General features: G+C 35.2%; 1 protein-coding gene across 2 annotated transcripts in view; it reads right to left on the bottom strand.

Moving 5' to 3' along the window:
- LOC138702079 (G-protein coupled receptor GRL101-like) overlaps positions 1 to 22,386 on the bottom strand; it is a 929,248-nt gene that overhangs the window by 34,222 nt on the left and 872,640 nt on the right. For both annotated transcript variants that reach the window (XM_069829620.1, XM_069829619.1), the window contains exons 16-26: positions 21,940 to 22,054; positions 19,561 to 19,635; positions 18,061 to 18,204; positions 14,698 to 14,769; positions 13,396 to 13,467; positions 11,853 to 11,924; positions 11,427 to 11,498; positions 7,520 to 7,718; positions 5,342 to 5,540; positions 4,698 to 4,845; positions 1,169 to 1,260 (exon numbers count right to left, since the gene is read on the bottom strand). In XM_069829620.1, coding sequence (XP_069685721.1) covers positions 1,169 to 1,260; positions 4,698 to 4,845; positions 5,342 to 5,540; positions 7,520 to 7,718; positions 11,427 to 11,498; positions 11,853 to 11,924; positions 13,396 to 13,467; positions 14,698 to 14,769; positions 18,061 to 18,204; positions 19,561 to 19,635; positions 21,940 to 22,054 — 1,260 coding nt within the window. The remainder of the gene's footprint in view (positions 1 to 1,168; positions 1,261 to 4,697; positions 4,846 to 5,341; positions 5,541 to 7,519; positions 7,719 to 11,426; positions 11,499 to 11,852; positions 11,925 to 13,395; positions 13,468 to 14,697; positions 14,770 to 18,060; positions 18,205 to 19,560; positions 19,636 to 21,939; positions 22,055 to 22,386) is intronic.

Here is a 22,386-nt window from a genome sequence, read left to right as displayed (position 1 = left end):
GGGGAACAGCTTCTCTCAGAGAGCTTAGCTTCTCCTGCTGTCTTAGTTGCTGTTGTACACAAGTACTCATGCTTATTGCTCTGTTTACAATATGAGTTCCCTGTCTCTGCTGTAAAGCAACTATAAGAATACTACTATGGAATCACTCATTTATTGGTAGGCCTACTCATTTTATGAATAAATCAATGTATCAATAAATTGCTCAATCTGTCAATATATATCGGTACTACTCAATCCATCACTAAATCCATCCATCAGTTAATCAATCCATCAGTCTTAACTCAATTTAAGTACATGGTATTTAAGATTTGAAAGTCCAGGATAACAGAATTGGAATTGAACGGGTTATATCAGCTGTTTGTCTATGCGGATGACGTGAATATGTTAGGAGAAAATCCACAAACGATTAGGGAAAACACGGGAATTTTACTTGAAGCAAGTAAAGAGATAGGTTTGGAAGTAAATCCCGAAACGACAAAGTATATGATTATGTCTCGTGACGAGAATATTGTACGAAAGCGGGATGAAGTTACAGAAGAATGGAGAAAGTTACACAACACAGAACTGCACGCATTGTATTCTTCACCTGACATAATTAGGAACATTAAATCCAGACGTTTGAGATGGGCAGGGCATGTAGCACATATGGGCGAATCCAGAAATGCATATAGAGTGTTAGTTGGGAGGCCGGAGGGAAAAATACCTTTAGGGAGGCCGAGACGTAGATGGGAAGATAATATTAAAATGGATTTGAGGGAGGTGGGATATGATGGTAGAGACTGGATTAATCTTGCTCAGGATAGGGACCAATGGCGGGCTTATGTGAGGGCGGCAATGAACCTCTGGGTTCCTTAAAAGCCAGTGAGTAAGTAAGTAAGTAAGGTATTTAAGATTTTATTGATTTCTAAAAAAGGTTTCGATAAAGTTAATAGAAATAAATTACTAGATATCCTAGCAAGTGGTCATCTTCCACAACATTCATAAAAAGTATATATAATCTTTATAAAACAAGTTTAATTTCAGTTAAAACTAACAAATTATCACAGGCTAGAAATAAATACAGAAGTAAAACAAGAATGTTGTCTTTCATGTCTTCTGTTGAATTTCACAAGTACGGTGTCTGCCTTTTTCCATACATTGAGCATTACAAGATTGATGATGTACTTACATAGGAACACAAAAACTGAATATTCCCAACCACTCGGTTTCTCAGGAGTGATATGTAAGGCCAGGCATACACCAGATCTGCCATAGAAATTCCTGTCAGAGAGAAAAAAAATTCAAATTTAATATTATTAATTACGTACATTGAACAGGAATCAGAAAAAATTTGAAGTCAAATTGTCAAAAGGATTTTATTGTTTCTTGACTTCAAGTATCAAAGATATAATATATTCAATAAATGTTATATTGTGTACATATATCATATTTACTAGCGTAATTTCCTCCCTCCTTTTCCGAAAATTTCGGAGAGGGAAAATTACGCAAGAGCATAGTCTGGTCAAATAATATTCATGTACTAAAATTGGAGAACGCTGGGTTGCAGTGAAAGGCCTGCCCTTATGCAGAACACTGAATGAATGAATGAATGAATGAATGAATGAATGAATGAATGAATGAATGAATCAAATCAGTGCTTAATAATAAATAGCTACAAATATACGAGGCCTGTCTAAAATGTATCCGACCTTAAATTTTCCCGCGCAAAGTAGTGATTCTAAGGTGGCGCCACTGTGCACGGTGGAAGGAGGAACCGTAATGCACATGCTTGAATTTTTTCACCATATTCGCTTGTGCCAGTCACTGGCTGGTGGTCGCCAAGTAAGGTGCTGTTCTAAGTGTTTGTCGGATTTAGTTTTCTCGCAAGATGACTGAACGAATTGAGCAAAGATACTGCATCAAATTTTGTCAAAAGCTTGGTGATTCTCAAAGTCAAACAATTCGTAAGATTCAGCAGGTGTTTGGGGAAGATGCGATGGGTGTAACACAAATTAAGGAGTGGTTCAACCGATTCAAAGATGGCCGCACATCAGCGGAGAGTGAGCAGCGTTGTGGCAGGCCCCAAACTGCTCGGAGTGCAGCTGTTGTTGAGAGGGTGCGAAATTTGGTGATGGCAGATCGTCGTTTGACCGTGCGGGAGATTGCAGAAGAGGGTGGAGTGAGTAAAGATTCTGGACATGCAATTTTGCGTGATGATTTGAACATGAACCGAATGGCTGCGAAATTCGTGCCCAAGTTGTTGTCCCCGGAACAAAAAGACCTCCGTCGTGACGTTGCACAGGACCTTCTGGACACCGCCAACACTGATCCTGGGTTTCTGAACACAGTGATAACTGGGGATGAGTCATGGGTGTACGGGTACGACCAAGAAACAAAAAGACAGTCGTCACAATGGAAGCATCCCGAGTCTCCAAGGCCAAAGAAAGTGCGGCAGGTGCGAAGCAAAATCAAGGTGATGCTGACTGTTTTCTTTGATGTCCGTGGAATTGTGTATCACGAATACGCACCGGAAGGACAAACGGTGACAAAGGAGTACTATCATGATGTTCTCCGGCGACTCCGTGATGCAGTTCGGCGCAAAAGACCAGACATGTGGACGGCGAACAACTGGCACTTGCATCACGACAACGCCCCCGCACATTCATCCCAATTGATCCACACTTTCTTGGCCAAACATGGAATTACAACCGTTCGCCAACCTCCCTACTCTCCAGACCTGGCTCCTTGCGACTTCTGGTTGTTTCCAAAATTGAAGACACCACTGAAAGGATCCCGTTTTGAGAGTAGAGAAGAGATAATGCGGAATGCGACGACGGAGCTGAACACCATTCCAAAAGAAGACTTCCAGAGGTGTTTCCGGCAGTGGAAGGATCGGTGGGCTAAGTGTGTGCAAGCACAAGGGGCCTACTTTGAAGGGGATTAGGGTCCCAATCCCGTCAGGTATTTGAAATATTTTTTCTGGCTAAAGGTCGGATACTTTTTTAGACAGGCCTCGTATATACATACAATTTGAGTAATTATGAACAATTTTTTAAGTCTTTTAATCTGTAATGCCTTAAAATAAGTTTAAGCTGTCCATTTTAACATTTATCTATAATTTACTCAAACAAGTACTTGTTAAAATAAATAACACAATACAAATACTAACTACCAAATATTTTCACTTTGTAAAAAAGAAAGAGAATTCAATATCCAATACATTGGCCAACACCTTCCTAGGACTTATGAATCCAAATATCTTGGAGTTATTTTCGATAGTAAGTTAACATGGAGCAACCATTTGAAATACATTTCTGAAAAAGCTCGTAAAAGATTCTCCCTTCTAAAAAGACTAGCAGGAAAGAAATGGGGGTGCTCTAGGAATACTTTGAACACTACATACAAAATGTTTATACAGCCAGTGCTGACATACTGCGGAGAAATTTTAATTACTTCACCTTTCATAAACGAAATAGAATATGTTCAAAACCAAGCTCTCAGACTCATTACTGGTGGAATCAAAACAACTCCAATAGATTCTATGAGATTCCTCACTAATATTAACAGCATCAAAATGACAATAGAAGAAAAAGCACTGATTCAATATGAAAAACTTATCAGATTACCAGGAAACAATTGGCATTCATACAGTCCTCTCTGTAGATTGAAAACTCAAAAAAGTTTCATATCCATTGTTCAAGAATTAAAACAGAAAATCAATATCCTGAATTTAAAAGAAAACCTACAAATTAAACCAAACCCTTTAACTCTATTAAATATAGAATATAATCTAAATTTAACAGAAGAAATACTAAAATCAGAAGTAAACACTGAAATACTAAAACAATTGTCTTTAGAGACAATTAATATTAGGTACCCTCCACAAAACTGGCTTCATTTATACACTGACGGATCCTTGATCTCCAGAGAACAAGGTGCCAGTGCAGGTGTTACGTGCTGTCTCTTCTCACTTTATAGATCTCTTGGGTATGGAACAAAAAGTTTTGATGGAGAAATCATTGCAATAAGTGAAAGTCTCAGGAATCTTCTATGCTACATCAATAAATTTAAAAATGCAGTTATATTGTCAGACTCCAAAGCAGCTATTCTATCAATAGTCTCTAAACACACACCTTCATCTCAAACAGCAGAAATAACTAAAATGCTCTCTCAATTAATATCACTCAATAAAAGAATTGTATTCCAATGGAGACCATCCCATTGTGGAATCCTGGGAAACGAGAATGCGGATGCTTTAGCAAAGAAGGGCAGCACTACTACTTACAGACCTGTTACTAAATCTACGTATTACTCTGTGAAAAGATTTATTAAATCTACATACTTAGACTTCAACAAACAAAATTTGATAACACAATATCAAGGGAAAAAATGGAACTCTCTGCATCAAAATCCACAGTTAATTCCCGATTTACCACGAAAATCGTCTGTAGCTGCATTTAGATTGGCAACAGGCCATGATTGTTTGGCCAAACACCTGCATAGAATTGGAATATATCAGTCCCCTAACTGCCCATTGTGCAACTCAAACCAAGAAATGGATTCGGAACACCTCAAAATCTGTGCTTCAGTGGCTGGCCATGATAATATCTTTGAAAAATATTGGAGTGCAAGAGGTCAAATGACTTTATTGTCAAACGCCTGGCATTAGAAAACAACAACAACAATACAAATACACACAAAAAAGATTAAATCCTTACCTAAAGTAATCGATCTGCAGCAGAGGTAGACCAGATAAGAAAGCAGCTCCTAACCAGCCTAACGCCATCAGCAGTCTTGTCTTCGGCATTTCTAAACGTCGGACCCGGAAAGGAAAGATGATCACTAGGAAGCGGTCTAATGTAATTACTGCCAGAACATGGAAGGAAAAACAATCAGGAAGAATCGATTTAGTACAAACGTTACTTAAATAAATATATGCGTGCATTTATTTTTAAAATTGCATCTTATTTATTTTTTTTTTATTTTACTCATTGTAATACCTTGAGTGTGTTTATAAACTGAGGGTTTATTTTATTTCTCTTGACCAAGTAATGTTTGAATTTCAGTAAGAAATAAGGTTGCCAGACAATGTAATAAACTTTCCTTAGCTTGCTGTCTTAGTATGGTATTTAAATTATAGATTTTCAACATTCACTGAAATATTGGAGAACCGGGGCCATTTCTGGGAGGAATTTTGTTCGGTGACAAATAACAAAATTCGGAGACTGTCCCCAGGAAATGGGGACGTCTGGTAACCTTACAGTATGATGATTATTATGACTACAGGTACCGGTATTATTATAGTAAAATATGTTATCCTTAAAAATGTAATCTTTACAAAAATAATATTAATTGCTGGTACCTGTTAGTGTGTAAACTGATAGTTCGCTTGAAAATGTGCTGATAAAGCCTGCCAAATGGCAAAGTTCACTGCTGCGCCAATCAGAATCATGGATGAAGTAGACACCACGATAGCGTGCGTCCACCCCAGCAATTATGAGCAAATATGAGCCCATGAACATGTCGCCAATAGCGAGGTTTGTAATCAGGAAAGAATGTACCTAAAAAGAATATTAAATTTGTATATTTATATACACAAACAATTCCTTGTGGTTAATAACATTATAAACATAAACACTACACAAATATGATTAATTTCTTTAAATACCGGTAGTTATTTACTAAATATGTATGTTTTTAAACGTATTCAGAGATCCTTTAAGAAAACTTGGTAGAGTTCGCAGGGCAATTTTATGATTAATCGCTGTTGAAAAGAAAGTTATTTTTAATTTTGTTAACTGCCTCCCATTGGAGGTAGCCCAGAAGGACTCAGTATACTCTCCTACATGAATTTTACAGTATTAAATGTTTTACATAAATTTTGTTCACAGAAAGTTAAAATAAACATATATGAATTATAAATTGAAGAAAAAAAAATTAAACAGAGTGAATATGATGACTCAAAATTTGGCAAGAGCGTTTCAAAACTGAAGTTATGATGTCAGTAGTAAGTGTCTGTGGTAGTTCAAAAGTCTTCCTGAAGCTTTCAAAGAACTTGGGAATCACACCACGAGCTCCAATAAGAAGACCAATCACCTCAATGTTTTTAAGCTGGTATTTTGCTTTGAAGTAATCAACTGTTGGCAGATAAATGTTGATCTTTTCTTTATTGACATCCTCCGGCTGGCTACTCCCCGTTTCAATCCATATGGTAGAATCACTTATATATCCTTTCTTTGTACATCTAGAGAAGCCATTAGAACTACATTACCGAATAACAACTTTTTCACTGCCCATTATAGAATATTTTCTGAGTCCACTGCTATCAAAGATTTCTAGCTAGTATTAATTCATTTACTTGTACAATTGTGTTAATCTGTGCAATAATTAAAAAAAAATATATATAGCTTCTAATGTAGGTACACTTTGCTCTGAAACTATATATCAGAACTTCACAAATTTTTATGTTAAAGCTTTTTATAAGTGTCTTGGTATAGACAGTTAACCATTATGGCATAATTTGTTGTTTTTTTTTTTAATTAATATTTCATAAAAATTGTTTGTTGTAATTTTTTATATTTAGAATTTTTTTCTTGGGAATGGTGTACTTTTGTATCAAAATATTTCACTTGTTTTAAGTAGTTAAACGTTCTGTACTTACTTACAAATGGCTTTTAAGGAACCCGGAGGTTCATTGCTGCCCTCACATAAGCCCGCCATTGGTCCCTATCCTGAGCAAGATTAATCCATTCTCTATCATCATATCCCACCTCCCTCAAATCCATTTTAATATTATCCTCCCATCTACGTCTCGGCCTCCCCAAAGGTCTTTTTACCTTCGGCCTCACAACTAACACTCTATATGCATTTCTGGATTCGCCCATACGTGCTATATGCCCTGCCCATCTCAAACGTCTGGATTTAATTGCCCTGCCCATCTCAAACGTCTGGATTTAATGTTCCCAATTATGTCAGGTGAAGAATACAATGCGTGAAGTTCTGCATTGTGTAACTTTCTCCATTCTCCTGTAACTTCATCCCTCTTAGTCCTAAATATTTTCATAAGAACCTTATTCTCAAACACCCTTAATCTCTGTTCCTCTCTCAAAGTGAGAGTCCAAGTTTCACAACCATACAGAACAACCGTTCTGTACACCTACAACAAATTTCAGATTTCTAAGTTGAATAGTTTTTGAGAAAAGGGTACCTGAAATGTAAAAAATCAAACTTTCGGGGTGGGGGGGAGGAAGGCATTTTTTAAATATTAGCTAGAAATCTTTGATAGCAGTGGACTAAGAAAACATTCCATAATGGGCAGTGAAATCTAACTTTCTTTTCAACAGTGATTAACCACAAAATTGCCCTGTGAACTCTACCAGGTGTCCTCAAACAAATAGACGTGCAGGTAATACAGACCATTCTAATTTAAATTCTATCATATTTATTGACACAGCCATGTTTCTTGGAAAGTTTTCAAGCTATTTCATTTACAACGAGAATACGAATGCAAGATAAATACAGAAACAACATGTAGTGTTACCTGATTTGTGTGTTTGAAGCGCATGCGCCAACCTATGACCAAGATGTTACCGAATGTGGCCAGTACCCCGAGCACCCACACGCAAATTCGCAGCACCAGGTTGGACATGAGGTCTTCGCAGGAGGAGAACTCGTCAGGGGGCGGCAGACAATGCTTCACATGCCTTGCCAGACAGCAGAACCGGAATTCGTCCGTCACCCTGGTGTAGTGCAGAGAACAAGGAGGAATAATTGTCACTTTACTTCTTTATTTTATCTCAACTTATTATTAACATAATTTAAGAGGACTCATACGTGAATGTATGGAAAAATCATTCCAAATCTGCTATTAAACTGCAGAAGCATAATATACAAAGCACTTGCTATTCTTCCCCACCCCTAACCCTCAGTCAGTCACATGAAGTAGAAGACAGAGAGAGAACACCCAGCTAGCTTCTGCTTCTCCTCTGACCCCTATCATGGCCATTAAAAACGAAAATTAAATGACAAGGATAGCAAAAGCTCTAGAAAGAGATAGAAATCCCAGCTAGCCTCGTTTATCCTAAATTTGCAATGTTTTATATGCAAGTCACCCACGCAGAATTTTAGAAGTACATTCTGATTAATAAGCCTCTGGAGTAGAAAATGAATAGGCCCATATGTACATTTTTATTATTTTTATTTTTATTACTTCCATAAAAATCACAATAAATTTAAATTTGATCCTCATGAATACCATACGAGACAAAACTACAGTTTCTTTCTAAATACTCCCAAATGCCACACAACTGCTGTATTAAAACACAGCATGAATTTTGGATCCAAAATATATAATGCATTAATTAGAGCTTACCCTCAGCTAAGTACACTTAACACACATAGATTTAAGAAACAAATCAGATTAATTATTTAATTGTTTAAGCTAAATGAGTTAAAAATAGATACTCTAATATTCATGTATTTTTGTATTTTCTATTTGTATATAGACCCTATTATTACATGCTGTATTATTTTACCATTTATTAATGTTATTGTGCTCAATGAACTCTCTTAATTTTGTGATATATTTTGTATAACTGATCTGAACTGCGCCCGAGCACGAGCTTCTGCTCTTTCGGGCTGCAATGCCTAATGTAGCTCGAATGTAAAGTATTACATAAAAAAAAAAATTACCCAGCCAATTTTAGTTACCCCAGCAGTGCTTCCTTTGCATCCTCTGACAGACAATCCGTACAAGTATATGCACATTTATAAATATTTTTTCGCACAGTAAAAAATTGTAATAGTGAGTAAAGAAAAAACTACTTATCTTAAGGGGTTAGGTACAGCTTACAGCAGTAAAATTTTTGGAAATATTCAACATTTTTTTCCTCCATTACTGTACCTTGTACAATGATGAAAATTGGTATGTAAAAAACACTCTCCTTCTGCTAAATGCAAAAAATATTTTTACAATTTAAAAAAAAAAATTATATATATATTTTTTGAAAATTCAAAATAATGGCGGTTCACTGTGCAGTGATGAAGCGTTTGCCTCATAGCTCAAACACTTGTTAATTTTTTCATGTTCTCTCTCTTTTATTTTATTGCTGAAATTCATTTTTACATTTTTTTTCTTTCAACTACATTTCTTAATAAATAATATATATTTTTTATTTTGTGTTAGAAGAAAATACTGATATTTGACCATTTCTTAAATTAATTTATTTTTTATCAGACAATCTATCAAAGGTACAGAAGTGATCTTGCATCATATTGTAGATATGACATGCATAAATACACACAAACAATTTAATCACAGAATGTTGGATAGTGTCTGAGTTATGTGGGAAACGCTTCATCACTGTATAGTGAACTGAATTTTGAAAACGAAAATGTAAATAATTTTTTTACATCGTAAAAATATTTTTTCATATTGCACAAGGACAGTGTTTTACACATACTAATTTTCATTATTGTACAAGGTACAGTAATGGAGGGAAAAAATGTTGAATATTTCCAAAATTTTACTGCTGTTAAGCTATACCTAACCCCTTAAAATTATGTCTAACATATTAAGATATTCCTAAATTATTTATTATAATGCTGTAAAAATTATATTAGATTATGACTGCAACTTTTTGTAAATTTACAGTTTAAATATTACTAAATTTATTATGATTTTTCCCATTAATTCACATACAACTATCCTTAACAAATATGAAATATAATTAGAAAATGGTAATGTGTCTATGTTTTACATTATCTGAAGTGAAAAAGTAATTTCATATCAATGAATGATTTAGTTAAGTCATTTATAAGCATAAAAGCATCAAAACAATCATGATAGAAACATTTTATCGTGAATATTTCGTATAATTTATAAATGCATTTTATACAATAAAAGATGTTTATTAGTCCTCAAACCCAACCTAAGCTTCCGACATACCAAATTAACAAGTTTTCCTGTAACAAACACAGAAAAAGTCAACTTACCGTACTATACAGGGCTTTCATTTCAAAATTGCCCAGTCTAAATAACTATTTATTTCAATTAAATTAAATTAAATTCAAACAAAAACACGTAAATTTAGATATTGAGGGGGAAGTTCAAAACCAGTGCTAATTGCAATATAGGTTTCACCCTCCTCATCTCTATCCCTTCCTTTGAAATTTCAAATGGCGCCCACATATTACTGTATATGCTCTAATAATCCTCGCATATTTTTTGCAAAAATTGACAGCTGAAAATTGGGGTGAGAGTATTATTTATGGCAAGGTTAGTACCCTGACCTTGAAGCGATAGCATGTGTAGTTTTAAGAAGTGTGGGATTACCATTTTATTGGATGGAACAGAAGACGATATGCTGTGGGAAGATGGTGACGATGACAATTCCAACGTCAACAGCTCTTTTGCCAGCGATGACAAAAGTGATGATGAATGAGATAAAGTTATTTTCCTATCAATATTTTGCTGCTCTTTCTCATGCAAGACGCAAAATTAAAATTATTTTTCTTTTATTGTAGGTGCTGGATTGTGTTGCAACATGACCAGTATAGTAAATACATCATGTAACAATTTTTCTTTGTTTAAAAAAAAAAAAAAATAAATAAAGATTTTCTTTTTTTTCCCATAAGATTAGAGTGTGGAGATCATTCGAGTATATACGGTATTATAATATTCAAATTTGAAAGAGCATTCAAATGTTTATATAGCTCATTCATTTGTTCTCACATGTTTTGTTTTCTATAGTTGCCTGGCAACCAGGATTGTTGTTATTGTTGATTAGAGCTGAAGACAATAAAACTACGAATATTATTTCAGGTAGTAACACAAACTAATATTAAGAAATATTATGGTTGTGTATTATTCTACTTATTCTTAAAAAAATTTAAGACAGGATAGACGATAATAACCGAAGTTTGGATTTAGGTTATTTATGTATGATTTTGATACTACAGCAATACTATGTAAAGGAGTTCCGAAAAAAGGCTGTATTACTATCTAGCTAAAATGAAGCATATTTTGAACATTTAATTTGGTAAATGTAATTAATTAAATTTAGGAAATTACCCAAAATAAACAAACTGTGTTTTCATCCTACAACTAACCGACAATACAACAATCCAGGTTGCCAGGCGACAATAGATGTATCATATAAACAACTGAATACTCTTTCAAATTTAAATATCATAATATAGGGGTGTCATTTTAAATTTTAAAAGAGGGGAATGAAGTCTAAAATGGAATTAACACTAGTTATAAACTTCTCTCTTAATATCTAAATTGACGTGTTTTTTATTTAAATTAAATTAAATTGAAATAAACAGTTATTTGAACTAGGAGTTTTGAAATGAAAGCCCGATATAAAGAATAATGCATCGAAGAATATAGAGTAAACTTTTAGGTTTTAATGAATGTTAAAGGAGAAGCTCTCAGTTGCACTTACAGCTTGGTGAGGGAGGCTGCGCTGCGGAACACATTGCTGCTGATGACTTTGATTGTGTTGCTGCTCAAATCCCTAATAAAATAGACACCAATGTTGAAAGCGACGGCAGTGAGAGTGAGTCAGACAGAGACAGAGTGAGACAGATATGCACACACTCTTTCCCCTATCGAGTAGGCTACTTCAAATCCTGTCATTTGAAATAAAAGAATAATGTACGAAATTTATTACGAAAAGCAAAAGGAACATAAAGTAATTCAGGATAGAAATGAAACTTGGAATTAATTTGCAGTTTCCAACCTGTGCAGAGTTGAATTTGAGACTAATCCATGAAATATAATTTACTTTAATTTATTTCAATTTATTTCAGAAAAATTAAATGATAAAATAAACTTATCATGCCATTAAATACAGTATGTATATACTTACAGAGATAGGAGGTGTGGCATGCCATTGAAACTACCATCAACTAAGTATGTTATTTCATTGTGTGACAGATCTCTGAAACAGACAGAACATTATAATTGTGTAAGTGAAGCTAGAACATAAGCTCTTGGTCTATCACATAAACGTCTAAATTTATAATACAGTCAACTCTTGATTATCTGCATTTGGATTCTCTGCGAGTTGTCTGCGAGTGTTCAAAAACTTTTATTCATTTTTGATATCTTTTTTATTACTAACTTTCTGTATTTTCCTGTAACGTCTTCAGGTTTTACTGTGATTTTGAGTAGCCTATAAATGGATGGTTGCGCACCATTATGAGCGAGAGGGAATGATGTTCTTTTACACTTGAATGGACAGACAACTTGTTAGAGCAGTGGGTCTCAACTTAGGGTCTCCGAAGTTCATTTTGGAGCCCACGAATATTCTGGGTAAGGTCATTTTTTTCTTAATTCAAAAGGATTTTTTGTGGCAATAATGTCAGAATTACTTGAAGCAAGTAAAGAGATACATTTGGAAGTAAATCCCAGAAAGATTATGTTTCGTGACCAGAATATTGTACGAAATTCAAATTAAAAAATTCGAAATTTATCATTTGAAGAAGTGGAAAAATTTAAATATCCTTAAGCAACAGTAACAAATATAAATGACATTCGGGAGGAAATTAAACGCAAAATAAATATGGGAAATGCCTGTTATTATTCGGTTCAGAAGCTTCTGTCATTCAGTCTGCTTTCGAAAAAGCTGAAAGTTACAATTTATAAAACAGTTATATTACCGGTTGTTCTGTGTGGTTGTGAAACTTGGACTCTCACTTTGAGGGAGGAACAGCGTTAAAGATATTTGAGAATAAGGTGCTTAGGAAAATATTTGGGGCTAAGAGGGGTGAAGTTTCAGGAAAATGGAGACAGCTACACAACACAGAACTGCACGCATTGTATTCTTCACCTGACATAATTAGGAACATTAAATCCAGACGTTTGAGATGGGCAGGGCATGTAGCACGTATGGGCGAATCCAGAAATGCATATAGTGTGTTAGTTGGGAGACTGGAGGGAAAAGATCTTTGGGGAGGTCGAGACGTATATGGGAAGATAATATTAAAATGGATTTGAGGGAGGTGGGATATGATGATAGAGACTGGATTAATCTTAATGAATTACTGATGGCGGGCTTCTGTGAGGGCGACAATGAACCTGCGGGTTCTTTAAAAGTAATTTGTAAGTAAGTATTCCAATCCATTCCCGTTGATAATAACCAATAGTTGGCTGTTATTTGTTTCAGATATAGTTTCATTCACAGCCAGATTCCCTAAGCAAATACTGGCGTAAAAACCAATAGGCTAGAATGGTTTCAGCTAAGCAGAGATTAAAATAAACAGCAATGCACACATGGAGAAATGAAATTTAATTAATACTTTTATTGTCCTTTTTTAATTTAAGGGCACCGTATGTGAAACAATTTAATATTAAGTACAGGACTTATTGATGAACATACAAGAATAGCTTAGGATATTTTGTCAACTTACAGTCCTACAAGACTTCTGAGTCCAACAAAAGCTCCCTGAGAAATGTTGTGGATCCTCTGCCAACTGAGATCTCTGTAATATGAAATACAATATATGTTTTAGAATGTAGGTATTCAGTTGTAAGTTATAAATTGATGTCACAAGCAGTTAATCTATTAAAATTGAATTGTTTTCATTTCTCGTCATATCGAAGTGAGACCAGCAGTTGGCTGGTAGGTTTTAGCCCTCTATGGCTGTCGCACATATAATAATAATAATAATAATAATAATAATAATAATAATAATAATAATAATAATAATAATAATAATGATGATGATGCTGATGACGACGATGATAATAATAATGATGATGATGATAATAACAATAATGACGACGACGACGATGATAATAATAATAATAATAATAATAATGACGATGATAATGATAATAATAATGATAATAATAATAATATAATAATAATAATGATATTGTTATTATTATTATTATTATTATTATTATTATTATTATTATTATTATTATTAATTTATTGGTTAATATATTTATGGGAATAAAGTTGAATACTTAATAGCCATAGAGGTTATCTCAAAAGACTCCATACATAGCAAATGTAAGTTCAAAACAAAAATGTCAGATAGTGTGTTCAATGAGGCCAACCTGCTCTCCAGATTTCAAACACCTTGAGTTTTACCTCTAAGGTCAACTTAAGTTGCAGGTCTGCCAGGAGAAAATCTGGGACTTGCAACATCTTAAAGGTGTCGAGAGAAAACAGGGAATGTCACGACACATCATTAATGAGAAAAACAAGTTTTAATACCTGAAAATTCCTGGTTTTTAATTAGTGTACCTAATTTTTAACGTTACTTTACACGGACATTTCCACTTTTAAACTGGACAGTTCTGTAGTCCACCTATAGAATGAGCTATATACCATAAAATAGATAAAAATAGACATTCGTTGCTTTTCCCACCCCCAATATCCTTCATCTGCAAGCCCGTAACGTCGATGCTTGTCATGTGACGATGGACATGTTGCAGTTTTTGGATCGAAACAAGTTGGAACACATTCACCGACCTGTGCTTGATTCTCTAAAGCCATTATATTGAGCACATTATATGACTGAACTGATATTTTATATGTATGGAAACTTTTTGGACACTCTGTAGATATGATACTATGAGTTTATCTTCATAGAATGATTTTTCGATTCAAAATCTATTTCTATGTCAGAAATTTTGAAAATGGTTTTAGTTGGATTATAATAAAATGATTAATTTTAAAATATTCTTTGTAATACACTTACAGCAAAATTAGAGATGAAAGTCCATAAAATGCCATAGCTTCAATAACTTGAATACCATTGCCTTGTAGATGTCTATAAGAAATGGATAAAAAGAACAGATCAGTTAATCAGTCAATTCTGAATACAAATCAAATCATTACGGTACTTGTTCAGTCATAAAGCAAATCTGAAAGCAATGTTCATTATCAAGTATTACAAGTCTCCAATACTATAAGATTACAACAAATATGAGGTTGATTTCTGATCGTGAAATGATTTCATAGTCATTATTTCTGTAACAAGGCTCAGGTTTAAAAATTAAAAATGCATGTACCAGTTTTTTTTTTATAGAAAGTAATAAGCAAAACTTGTTTTCTTATTGGTTCTTTTTTAGTTTTCCTGTTTGTATAACCATTAAAAACTCACTTCCAAATTTAAGTATGGCAATATTAGAAGAGCGTCTGAAATTACTTTCCGGGTGTAATAATTCCTTTGGTATTTTCTCATTACATGGAGCATAAAAAGAAAATATTCTAATGCGGAAAAATGTATTTAGACTTTTTTTACACAAATACATAATTTCAGCATCCCATATACTACTGAAAAATTGTTTTTTTCTTACATATTGTTTGTGTGTGTCTGTCTGTGTATACTCTGTCGATTGAGCTGCCTCAGGAACTATACACGACACCGAAAAATCGAAAAATCGAAGGAGAATTGGGAGGAAAATTTAAAAGGTACGCAAAACGCGTCCTTGCAAGGGGTTGGGGACTGTACAAAACTAAATATGTGAGCTCCAAGCCTGTTGGCCACTAGTCTCACTCCGGGTTACACTGCTCCTCTGAAGGAGCTCTAGAAAATTTTGAAGGGGAAGCCGAAATTGGACGTAACCTCTTAGGTACCACATACGCGAGGGTGACTGAGATTTGATCAAGCGATCACGGAACGGGGCGAGGAGGAGTTGGCTGGTGTTTGCCGTTAGGATGGCAAGAGGCCGTCATCTGTTGTTCGATGACAAAGCATGTGAAGGCCGTCGGAAGAAGCGCCGTGAAATCTAAATCTGCAATTTGAGAGGTCCCTGTCCTTTCAATTTGCGACTAATTGAGTGACCTCGTATATTTAATAGACTATTTATAGTATCTGAACTAGGGCATACATCGTTTATAATAAAGGGGAATATATATGGGGAAGGGCATATAGGTCCGTGGCCCATTTCTTATAGGGCTCATCCCGACATTTGTCTTACGCCTGAGGAAAACCACGGAATACCTTAGGCGAGATGAGTTGTCTCATATAAGAGACTAGCCAATTTGGCTCTTATGTAGGAGGTGATTGTTGTCACGACACCGTCACAATTTTCCCTTTATATCCACACAACTCAAATGGGTTGACAAGACGTCAGAACCCAACTTTGAGTCCACACAAATACTGTGTGACTTAAATTGTGGCTTCCAGTTAACGTACCTCCAGTAACGAATATATTATACAAATCTGGCTTTCAGGTAGAAGCAAATACCGTGTATAATAATACCGGACAGCTATATACTAGCAGCATTGGCGTGAGTGCGAAATATCGCGGACCTGACATCTAGCGGAGAGGGATGGAATTACGTCCACATATACAAATATTAAAATAGCGGGATTCTGACTACCGGTATTGTTTAAAACGTGAGTTACTAATGTGGAGTAATATATGAAACACTTAAGAAATGTTGATTAATATTTAATGTAAAATTATCTTTATCAAATCTGCATATTATGAGAAATATTGCATACTTCATATTACTTTCCATAATTAATATTGTTACATATTTTTTCTTTGGTTTAGTGAGACAAAATCAATTCTGATATTAGGAATGAATTTGCAATAATGCTTTATATACGCATTGCTGACAACTGCAAAGATAAAATTGATAGTAATCTGATGCTTGTAATAATTAGTAAAGGCATGTGGACAACAATAAAACATAATTTGACAAAACCTTAAAATTTCCGATACATTTTAACTTCTATTCATTTATTAGGTCTCGATAAAAAAGCCAATTTGTATTTTTCTATCAACACAAAGACGAAGGAATTAGGCCTACTAAAGAATGTTGTTGACTCACGTTTTATGATCCCTCTGAAATCGAAAGTACAATTTGGAGCAATTTGTAATGCTGCAATTTTGTAGCAATTATAAACAGCACACATACACCCTGGCATTTTAACACAGCACTAATTAATAAAACTATTAACTAGCCCAGCAACAATACAGTATATATTGCAGTTGATTACAGCTTGTTTCATGAGTATCACCACACCAGCTGCCTAGGTAGCAGCACCAGCGTCGTTCGCACGTAAAACTGCTAGCTGTCCGGTATTGTTATAGTAAGGTATTTGGTAGTAGCTCCCTGTAGAGCAGGTTTGAATAATTTCAAGGAAAAACTGTTCTGGGGCCAGGCATCGATCCTGGGACCCTTTGCTTAGCACACGAATGCTCTGCCGATTGAACTGCCCAGGAACTACACACGACAATTGTGACGGTGTCGTGTATAGTTCCTGGGGCAGAGCATTCGTGAGCTAAGCAAAGGGTCCCGGGATCATTGCCCGGCCCCGGAACAATTTTTCCTTGAAATTATACAGAGCAAAATTTTTAATGAAAAAATGTAAAGGTAAAAAATTTGTCCTAACAATCAATTTCAACTTTTATCCTATACTTTACCTCTCGCTCTCTTTCTCTCTCATTTTAGTGCCCTCTCTCCCCCCCCCCCATATGAAAACAGATTATCTCCTTCATTCGATGTATTTGAAAGATATTTATGTTAGTTTGATTTTTTAATTTAAATATTTTATACAGGTAGGTCTATATTTAACATTCAATGTTTAACATTATCATACTATAGTCGCGACGCTGTTATTCCCGGCGTGACTCCTCCTCTTTGCTTACGTCTTGGGAAGTGAAGGCTCTATAAAGTCTAGGTAGGTAGTATCGTTCGCCATTTTTGTTCTTTCGTTGCCGAGCTACCATACGAGGAATCTATTTGCCTCACCGTTAAACATTATCATGTCGTAGCTCCTATGATAATAAATCAAACGCACTGTAATTGAGCAAATAATTGAGCGGCAAATAACGTCTTCCTGTACTTTCTGCGAAGGCCAACGAAAGACCCAAAATGGCGGGCGATTATATTAAGTATTTATCGAGCCTTAAGCAATGAATAACGTCTTCATCAGCGAATCACAAGACGCACACGTTTAAATGTAGCTGACCTGCAACGCAATTGGCTGCTGGAAATTTGAGCAACGGGACTATAGTAGTTTCACTTAAAACTCGAATGTTAGCATCACGTCAGTAAGGATCAGATGGATGTTGGAGACATAATATGAAATAAAAATACTTACAGATTACTGAGATTGGTGAGTCCATAGAATGAACTATTGCTCAGAATCCTGATGCAATTGTACTGCAAATTCAGAGTAAGTAGACGCCACAGGTTTCGAAACGCCAATGGTGGAATGCTGGAGATGCTATTGTTTCTTAGATCTCTGGAAAAAAAAAAAAGTATGTTTATTTACTCTTAGAAATGAAAATCCAGAAATCGGAGTTATCTCGGCCAATTTTAGAATACTCTTTTTCATAATCTGTTTGAAATTTCGTATAAAAAACCAAGACGAACTTGCTGACCACAAACCATTACCGGCAGTGCTGCTGCATATTACCTCATGGGTTGCTCTTCAAAATGTCTGTTATATTTCCTTGGAAAGGTTTTAGAACTACTGGTGCTGAGTACAGCCTATGGTATTAGTTCAAATAAAACTTCCTGGAATTTTTGGTAAAGAACATATGTCCTAATATAGGTAACCCCTTTTAAGTACTTTATACAGAATGAACCCTAATTAATTTCATTAATTCTGGTGGATGATTCCATCAGTAAAGAGCAACAAAAAAGTCAAACACCATTTTGTTATGTTTTGAAGAGTTTTCCAGAAAAAACATGCATTTTAATATACATGAATTATGAGATTGTGCAATGTTGCAATCAGCAGGGAGCACACATTAAGTTGTGTTGCTATGAGCAACTCCTTCACCTGGCTTGTTGAAGGTCATTGCCGTGTACATTGTTTTTAAACTCGTAAAAAAATTCAGATTGATGATGTACAGTTTAATTTTTGTGCTTAAACAAATGCAAATGGAAAATAATATTTGAACACTACAATATAAAGAAACTAATACTGATCCTTATAAACTAATAAAATACCGGTAATATAATTAAATCCTCTAAACTGAAAAATAAAAAAATTAATACTACAATGTTTATATTAAATAGCTATTAATTTATGCAACAAGTTGTGAAATGATAGTGTTTTAAGCACGAGAAGTGAAGACTGAGTGCTTAAAATGCTAGTTTCGCACGTGTTTCATACAAGATTTTTTTTTGATAGACGCTCGAGAATCCCTAATGTATTTATATTTTAAAGAGAATAAAATTGTTGATTCGGTCTCTCGCAATGCCGAACTTCTGATGTTAAAGACAAAAGAATATTACATTCGTATGGAAATAGATTTCATGGCCTTCGGATATCTAGTAGGCTATGGTGATTGTTTTGCTGGTTGTTAGGAATAAATAGCCTAAATAAATAAATAGTTGGAATTTATGTTTTCAGTATTTCTAATTAGCGTACTTAAAAATACTTTTAGGTAAGGGAATTTACTTTTAAGCATGCTAATTTATGGATGCGGAAATCACTGACTTTTCGATACTAAAATGAGAATCGAAAAGTCGTCATTACGAAACGACTGTCTAAAAGTATTACTTTCTTACTAAAGCAAAATAAAACGATATAACTGACACATTGAAAATCCTTATTTTAACTGTTTCTAATACAAATGTAAAAACTTACAGGTATAAAAGGCGTTCCAATTGTTCAAATGTATCTTCTGAGAATGTGGAATTGATCAGGTTATTTGCCATATGGCTGGAACAGAATAACAAGTTACAAAACAACAGCAGACAAAAACAAGAATGAACTCTTCATATTACGTACATCTAATACTACACACTGAAAAACTGTGATCATTTTTACTTAATGTTACATTTTCACTTTATATTTGAGAGGTATGAGATACACTGTAATAATAGAGCCCGGATGTTTAGACATTTATTTTAGTTAAAATAGGCAGGCACATAGGCGCTAAAAATAGTAAAAATAGGCAGTGAAATATACTTTTATTATTAATGGAAACAGACAAAAAATAGACAAATGTTTAATAAACTATCCCATATGGTACTCACATTCCTTGGTTACATGTCACAAAAAGATGCTTTTTTAAGTTGTCAACTGTCATAGTGAGTCGCCTGTCAGAGAGAACGTTTTTCATGGAGGGAAAAGATCTTTCTACTTCTACTGAAGTGATTGGAGCCAACTTAAAACAACTTATTTCAGAAGGACTGTCTCTACTTTCTTTCAGAGATCGGGAAAAACCGACTGTGTATTGTCTCAAAAAGAGGGGTGTGAGAAGGGATAGAGACTTCAAAGTACGCGTGACTTGTGCGTGCAAGCGACAACAGTAATGGGACCTGGAGACTTGCTTTTAATACTTCCTTCATCCCCTTTCTTTCGCTGGTAAACCCCGAATTGACCTGAGCACTGAGGGTTATATTGTTCAAACATCTTTGTTAAGTGCTATAAAAGATGGAATCGGTAGGGGAGAAAAGTTTACGACTTCTTGGGAACATATGTATTGCTGGAGAATAAGATTCTCAGCAAATATTTGTGTGAGGTGAATATATATTGTGACAGCGACGTGAGATTCGAACTCACGACCAGCGTCCCGCAAGAGAGCAGATCGCGCGGGCTTCACGGAGCACTAAGGAACGGCGCGCGGCGGAGAGAGGGGAAAGGGCCCACGCGACGAGGGGAGATCGCGCGCGCAGCTGCTTACGGAGGGAAGGGGGAACGGACCTTCCCGACTCTTCGAGAAGTCCGTCGAAGTGGAGATATCCAGATAATTCTCTGCACAGCTGTAGAAATTTCTCGCAACTATGATTTCGCTATAAAAGAAGAAACGCCAGCGAACTCGAATAGTTTTCAGTTTTCAGTTGATTAGTCAGCCAGTCAGTGAGTAAGCCAGAGCAAGCAAGCCAACTTGTGTACCGGAGTTCGACTCGAGTGTGCGTCCGCAACTGTATCAGCATTCGAAGGCCTGAGTTCGAGTGCAGTGGACCGCAGTTGGAGGGACCTGAGTTCGAGTGCAGTGGACCGCAGTTGGAGGGACCTGAGTTCGAGTACAGTGAACTGTCTCTGAAGGTCTGTGGTTCGAGATACTGTGAACTCGAGTGACTGAGCTAGAAGAACTGTGAACTGAGAACTGATAGTTCTGATTTGTAAATAGTGCTTTGTAAATATTAGTTAAGATTAACAGTTCATTGTTGTTCGTACTAGTCCAAGTAAATTGTCATTGTCGTCGGTGGAGTGCTATAACGAATACTGTGTTGAGTGAAAATCCAATTGTTGACGAGAGCGTTTAAGGCGAATTGTAGAAAGGAATCATTGTTGTGACGAATAAATTACATTGTTGTTACTAATAAAATTCACAATATTTTTAATTTGTACAACCGTTCTTTTTTGTTTTTTGATATAATTTATGTGTGGTCTATTTTAATTGTATTAAAAATGTAGAAAATGTACAATAACGACGTAAAAAGGCTGGAAAAGGCATTTAACCTTAAAATAGGCAAAAATAAAGGCAAAATAAAAATTGGGCCTATCGTCCCCAAATGTGTGGAAAAGTGTTTATCTCTAATAGGTCTTTGATACATACACTCAGTTTGAAGAAGACATTTTGCCTAACATCCAGGCTCTAGTAATAAGTTATTTTGTCCTGAATATAGCTTCTAAGATGTTTCTCGCTTTGTGGTTTGGAACAGTTACAGGTAAAAAGCAAGTTATCTAATTGCGATTAATTACATTTGCAATAGGATTTAATGGATTTATAATTATCAAACTAAAAGTCTAGTGTCTGAGGTTAATGTTCATGGATTAGAAATAAACAATGATAATTTTACGATTTAGTCTTCAAACTGAAATAATTGAAGCATAACTTTTTCATGTATGATAAATGGTCTAATGTACGAGTAAGTACGACCGAGAAAAATGATTTTACATTGAATATATCTTGGTAACATATCTTTAGGAAACGATTTCATGTACGAATACATTACTCCGGCGTTTCTTCCTGTGTTGGAAGGAGTATTTCATTTTGCGAGATAACATACTCACAACCAAGTGATCTCCTCTTCAATGTCCGGGGGCACACGCACCAGACCGAGGTTCGTGCAGTTGACGTGTATATCTCGACATTCACACCGAGGTTCAACGTTGGAACACGCAAACACTGAAATTCAGGGTACTGAGTGTAATGCTGCTGTTAATTTCAATTAACACACAATAAATGCTTATATGTTGCACTCTACATTTGCCACAATTGGTCATTCATAACGTTTTTTAATGCAGTGTACCAGCACTGTATAGTTTGCTCGCTCATTTGATCCACAAGCGACTTCCTTTGAAAAGTAAGTACCACGGAAATTGGTCTCCTTCCCTTCTTGCCTTAATAACAGCAAACCGAACGTGCGTAGGTACATTGTTGCCACGTGTCCCATGGTTTATAAGAGGAGGAAAAAGTTAAATTATTGATTACATGGCGATCTTATTCGTGTTAATTGT

This window comes from Periplaneta americana, chromosome 6, assembly GCF_040183065.1.
Source record: "Periplaneta americana isolate PAMFEO1 chromosome 6, P.americana_PAMFEO1_priV1, whole genome shotgun sequence".
NCBI lineage: Eukaryota > Metazoa > Arthropoda > Insecta > Blattodea > Blattidae > Periplaneta > Periplaneta americana.
This window is presented reverse-complemented; position numbering and strand designations above follow the sequence as displayed.